This window comes from Panthera uncia, chromosome X (genome assembly GCF_023721935.1).
Source record: "Panthera uncia isolate 11264 chromosome X, Puncia_PCG_1.0, whole genome shotgun sequence".
Classification (NCBI taxonomy): domain Eukaryota; kingdom Metazoa; phylum Chordata; class Mammalia; order Carnivora; family Felidae; genus Panthera; species Panthera uncia.
Window position 1 is genome coordinate 919,284 of NC_064817.1, and position 6,174 is coordinate 925,457.

The following is a 6,174-nucleotide window of genomic DNA, read 5'->3' on the forward strand; positions in this document are numbered from 1 at the left end:
ATGGATGGATGGGTAGAAGGATGGATGGATGGATAGATAGATAGATACATAGATACATAGATACATAGATATGATATATGGGTGGATGGATGGATGGATAGATAGACAGACATCATGGATAGATGGGTAGATAGATAGACAGACAGACATGATGGATGGATGGATACATGGATGGATGGATAGATAGATAGATAGGTATGATGTATGGGTAGATGGATGGATGGATAGATCGATAGATAGATAGATGATAGATAGATAGATAGACAGACATGATGGATGGATGGGTAGATGGATGGATGGATAGATGATAGACACATACATACATAGATACATACATATGATGGATGGATGCATGGATAGGGAGGTAGATCAATAGTAGATAGATATTGATAGATATTAATAGACAGATATTGATGAATAGGTATAGGTATGTGACAGATACTGATAGGCATTGGTAATAGCATAACATGGGCCCTTCTGTCCCCAGATGGCGGCCGACAAGTCCTCTGGCCTCAGCATCGCCCAATCGCACATCACTTCCTGCTCCCTTTACATGGTCGTTAGATTCTGTCCTTCCTCGCTCACACGGCAAAGCCAGGCTACACGTGTGGCCTGTGGCCCTGGACATGCGTGTGTTCCGCACCCGAAGGGGGTCCGTGCCCACGTTTGGTCACTGAGTTCTGTCCCCTGTGCGTTCTGTCTGTGACGGGAGGTGGGAAGTTCGACCCCTTGTGTGTGCCTGCTGGTTTCCCCGACTGTGTCAGGCCCTGGGTGACCGCGTCCTGCCTGTTTGCAGGGACGGCAAGAACCAGTACCAGGAGGCGTTTGGGGTTCCCTCCGATGAGCTCTTCACGGCCATCTACAGGTAAGGCCCCACGTGGCCGCTTACAGGATGACGTTTACGTCACACATCCTCACGGGGTTGAATCCATGTTCCAACAGAGCCAAACAGAAGCAAGTTGATACTTAAAACAAAACAAAACAAAGCAAAAAAAAGCAGCCGACTTTGCTGCTGTGATGTCTGTGCTGGTGAGTTTCCTGAGCAGGTGGGAATCTGTCCGTCCCTTCACAGGGCTTGATGCCCAGCATCAGTGATGTGCAAAAATGAGGCACACTTTTTACTTGGGGCAGACTTACGCAGGTAGTGGGTTCCCTCCAGTCTGGACACGGGTGTGGTGTGGACGTGGGGTCTGGTGTTGAAGTTCTGAGCTGCTGATGCCCCAGTGGCTGTTTCCAGGGTTCCCGGGTGGCTAACGGCCGGGAAAGAAGGACAGGCAGGGGCTGGGAAGTCCTCTGGGCTGTGCCTCCGCTCCCCTCCTGTCCTTCCAAGACTCCTGCTTCTTTGGCCACCCTTGTCCCCATGTCCCCCGACTCTCGCTGTTTGGGCCACTGCCCGAGGGTGTGTGGACCCGATGACCTCTCACATGGGGTGTGGGACACCTTCCTGAGCTCCCTGAATTCAAACCAGCAGAACCCCGATTGGTGGCAATGGGTCCCCATAGTGGCTTCCAGAGACCAAGGACCATGACATTCAGCCCCACAGCAGGTGACCTCAGGTGGGTTTGCTGGGCGGCCGAGCAGAGGCTCCCGACAGCACGTGCTGTCCGGGACGCGCAGACGTCAATGCCCGCACGCGCGCCTTCCCGACCCGCCTGTGGCACACGGCTGGTTGCTCGGAGCCCTGCCTTGTCCGCGATGGGCGCAGGGGCTGTGGCGTGGCCTTGACCAGCCGGTTTTGCGTGCAGGTCGGAGGGCGAGCGTGTGCAGTTCATGCGCGGTCTGCAGGACGTCTGGAGCGTCAGCGGGAGAGCGGTGCTGGAGGCCTTCGACCTGTCTCCGTTCCGGCTCATCTGCGACGTCGGCGGTGAGCGGGGGCGCCACGCGCGGGACTGGGGCCCTGCGAGCCCGCGAGGCAATACGGTGGGAGTCCCACTGAGGGTCGGCGCGGAAGCGTCCGGTTCACGTGCACCTCTGGGGACGTCAGCTCCTCCCCGAGCACAACCTGCCCTCTGTGGCTCTGACCCGGGGCCTGCGGGCGGGACCCACAATCTGTGCTCCCAGGGACGCTGATCCCGCCCGTGCACGGGCCACGCAGGTGCAGACGCTGCCTGGCTCAGCGGGGCCGGAAAGTGGAGGGGGCGAGCTTCCCAGGTGCCTGCAGGTGCACGCAGAACACCGTCCGGGGCCTGGCCGGGGGGCTGTCCTGTCCACACAGGGTGCGGACGTGGGGCTCAGGTGAGGTCCAGGCGTTAGCAGCGAGGGTCTGCCGACCCTCTGTGCCTTTTGAGCAAACGCTCTTGCCCTCACCGCGGCGCGCTGCGTTCGCGTCCGAGCCCGCGTCACTGCGCACCAGCCCCCCGGGAGACGCAGGTTCTGGGGGCAGGTTGGAGGCTCGCCGGTTTGGGCCGAGCTGCCTGGGGTGTGGTCCCGGATGCATCGAGGGGCCCGTCGTCTGTCCCCGGTCACCTGCAGGCTGCTCCGGGGCTCTGGCCAAGGAGTGCACGGCCCTGTACCCTGGGTGTCGGGTCACCGTCTTCGACACCCCCGATGTCGTGCGCGCGGCCAAGGAGCACTTCCCATTCCTGGAGGACGACCGCATCCGCTTCTGGGAAGGTGGGTTCGCCTGTGCTGTGCGTGTGCACGGGGACCCGGAGACGCGCCCCCAGGCCGCCCGGGACCTGAGAATCTTAGGCTTGGGACGCGATCCGGCCGTGCGGTCGACCCTCTACGGCCCAGGGCATCCGCGATGGGAGCCTCCGACCGGTTGGCTGGGGCGTCCTGAAATCCGTGCTGAGGGACCTGTGTGCTCGTGACCTTCGCAAAGAAGTTGGAAATGAAAACCGTGTCCCGCGTCCGAAGGACGGAGGGACAGAGAGGGGCCCCAAACGCCGTGCCCACTTTTCTGCACCAGGGCTGGGTTTTGGGGTCGCAGCTGGGAACCCCTGGGGACCGTGTGCCACGGCCCAGGTGACCTTGCCATGCTGGGTGCTGTTTTCGTCCGGCGGGGCTGTCGTGCGCTGACCCCAGGCCACCTGCCCCTGCCGCAGGAGATTTCTTCGAAGACCCCCTTCCGGAGGCAGAGCTTTACATCCTGGCGAGGGTCCTGCACGACTGGAGCGACCAGCGATGTGCCCGTTTGCTGGCGAGGATCCGTCGGGCCTGCAAACCAGGTAGCTCGTGGGGCCACGTGTCCGCACAGGGTGGGGACCCCATTCAGGGGCCGTGTTGCCGAGGTCTCCTTTGGGTCAGGCCACTCATTGAACCCCCGCGGCGTGCATAGCTGTCCTGTAACGCATCGCACCTCAACCCGCGGGAAGTCGAAGGCTCTCGTGGTGCACAGCTCTCTCCTGGTTGGACCCCCGTGTGGCCGGGTGGGGGTCACTTTGTGCACACGCTCTTCTCCTGCCTGGTGGAGACCTGGCTGGTGCCCGGGGGGGGGGTCGGTCGGGGGGCGTCGGGTGCGGGCCCCGATGAGGACATAAGGCACCCAGGGCGGCAGGGGACTCAGAGGGGCTGGGGGCTTGGACAGGAGCCGGGGAGGAGGGGGGCGGTCCTCAGGCCGGCCCGTCCCTGTCCCTTGCTCACGGCCGCCTGTCCCCGTGACAGGGGGCGCTGTCCTGGTGATTGAAAGCCTCCTGGACGCGGACGGCCGGGGCCCTCTGACCACACAGCTGTACTCGCTGAACATGCTCGTGCAGACAGAGGGCCGGGAGAGGACCCCTGCCCAGTACCTCGCGCTCCTGGGCCCTGCCGGCTTCCGGGACGTGCAGTACAGGAGGACCGGGGGCCTGTACGATGCCATTCTAGGCAGGACGGGGCTCCCTGCCGGCTGCAGCTAGCAGCCCGACCCGAGCACCCCCAAAAAGGGCGACCTCCATGGGCTTCCTCGTTTGGGGGGCTTGACAAGGGACTGGGGGTCTCTGCTCACGGTTGTGGGATATGCATCGCTCTGTGGATTTTGGCTTGTTGTTTGTTCTATTCTGTCCTATCCTATCCTGTATTCTGTTCGATTCTGTTTTATTCTAGTCTAGTCTAGTCTAGTCTCTATTCTGTTATATACAATTCTATTCTGTCCTATCCTATCCTATCCTATCCTGTATTCGGTTCTGTTCTATTCTATTCTGTTCTATTCTAGTCTCTATTCTGTTATATACAAGTCTATTCTCTTCTCTTCTCTTCTCTTCTCTTCTCTTCTCTTCTCTTCTCTTCTTTCTATTCGATCCTATCATATCCTGTATTCTGTTCTATTCTGTTCTGTTCTATTCTCTATTCTGTTATATCCAATTCTACTCTTCTATTCTATTCTACTCTATTCTACTCTGTTCTATTCTATTCTATTCTATTCTATTTCATTTCCAGCTTTCTGACACTATAATTGACAAAATTATACACGTTGAAGCTGTACAACGTGCTAATTTGATGTACACACACATTGTGCAGTGACAACCGAACTGAGCTAATTCACACACACACACACACACACACACACACACACACACCCATCCCGGCCTCGCCCCGGTTACTTTTTGTTGGTGTCGTTGGGAACATTTCAGATCTGATGTCTTAGCCACTTTCAACTATACGACACAGTGCCGTTCGCCATAATCGCCACGCTGAACACGAAGCCCCAGGACTCAGTCCACTCACGCCTGGAAGTTTGTGGCCCATTGACCACCGTCTCCCCCACCCCACCCCCACACCTGCACACCACAGCTCTGTCCTCTGCATCCATGACCTTGGTCGTTGCTGTGTTTTCTTCTGGATTCCACCGACAAGTGAGGCCATATGGTGTTTGCCTTCCTCTGTCGGAGTTACTTCCCTCAGCGTCCTCATGGCAATTTATGTTAACTTTTCTCTCCGTGTGGCAAGCTAGAGCACGAAATTCGCCGTTTTAAGCCTCCTGTGGTGCACGGCAAGCTGGCATTGAGGACATTCGCCTGGTCGTGCAGGCAGACCCACTGTTTGTGTCCAGAACTTTCTCATCGTCAGGTTGAAGCTCTGTCCCCGTGAAACACCAACTCTCCGTCCACATCCCCAGTCCCTGGTCCCTCCAGCCCCCACCCCCCACCTTACGTTCTGTATCTATGAAGTTGGCTGATCTAGATTAAACTGCACCACTTTAATAATGGGCATGTATCTCTGTGTGTGTTTCCCCAAAATCGTAACCTCTTCAGGACCAGGTGCAGGGTTTCCTGCCCTGAATCTACGCATTGAGTGGCCCAGACAAAGTAATTCCCAGCCCACAAACTGGCAAGTGCTCTGGGACTTAGGGAATTAAGCCTGGGGACCCGTGACTTCAAGGTGGCCCATTAAAGTGCACCATGCTGGGGGGTGGGGGGGTGGGGTGGTCCAGCCGGTCTGGTTAAAGCCAACATTGTTCCTGGGGGAGGCCATACCTGGGGACGTGAGCTGTGGGGGGACAGCCTGGCGCTGGGGCCCCCGATCCCAGCATCCGCGGCCACTCAGCACTCGGGCAGGACAGCTGCCTTGATGGACCCCAGCCTGCACACCGAAGACAGAGACTGCACAACCCGTGATGCCCGGAGTATCTTACACCTCCCAAAGCGGTGGTTCTCAACGGGGGTGATTGTGTCCTCCCGGGGGGACACAAGGCAATGGCATCTTGGGCTGTCACTGTGAGGACGGGGTCGACGGTGGGTGGAGACCACAGACACGGCTCCGTGCCCGGGACTCCCCGGCACACGGGGCCCCAGCCCCACACGTCCACAGCCCTGAGGCCGCGAGATGCTCGGTTAACAGGGCGCATGGGAGCTTCATCGGTGCTCGTGGCTACGGCGACAAGGTTGGCTTTTAGGGTCAGGCAGACCTCCCAGCAGGAGGTTGGGGGTGGGCTTGGCCGGAGGGACCCTCCAGGGCGCCAGGAAGCACTTGCCCTGGCTTTTTCCTGTTTCATGTCAGGACAGCCTGCGCGGGAGGGAGGGGGCGCGTGTGGGGGACATTCTCCTGTTGCCACGGCGACGCGCGGACCTCTCTGGACCCACCTGCCCGTCCGGCAGCAGGTGGCGCTGCGGGGCAGCTGAGGGGCCCGGTTCGCGCATCCTGCAAAGGTCCCAAATAAGGCGGCGGTGACCCCTTTACTCCCTTACACTTTTCTCCCAGGTCCTCGTCAGGGGACCTGAGCCCCAGAGGCTGCCGACCGGCTCAGTCCCCGCG

General features: G+C 59.0%; 1 protein-coding gene across 2 annotated transcripts in view; it reads left to right on the forward strand.

Annotated features, from left to right (window-relative positions):
* The window catches only part of ASMT (acetylserotonin O-methyltransferase), an 11,869-nt gene extending 7,748 nt beyond the window's left edge, over positions 1–4,121 (forward strand). Inside the window, exons 4-8 of one of the 2 annotated variants that reach the window (XM_049643330.1) lie at positions 797–865; positions 1,746–1,864; positions 2,473–2,613; positions 3,048–3,170; positions 3,607–4,121. In XM_049643330.1, the coding sequence (XP_049499287.1) occupies positions 797–865; positions 1,746–1,864; positions 2,473–2,613; positions 3,048–3,170; positions 3,607–3,839 (685 nt within the window). In that variant the 3' untranslated portion in view covers positions 3,840–4,121. The remainder of the gene's footprint in view (positions 1–796; positions 866–1,745; positions 1,865–2,472; positions 2,614–3,047; positions 3,171–3,606) is intronic. The other variant, XM_049643331.1, reaches the window with a different exon arrangement.
* Positions 4,122–6,174: the final 2,053 nt, after the last annotated feature.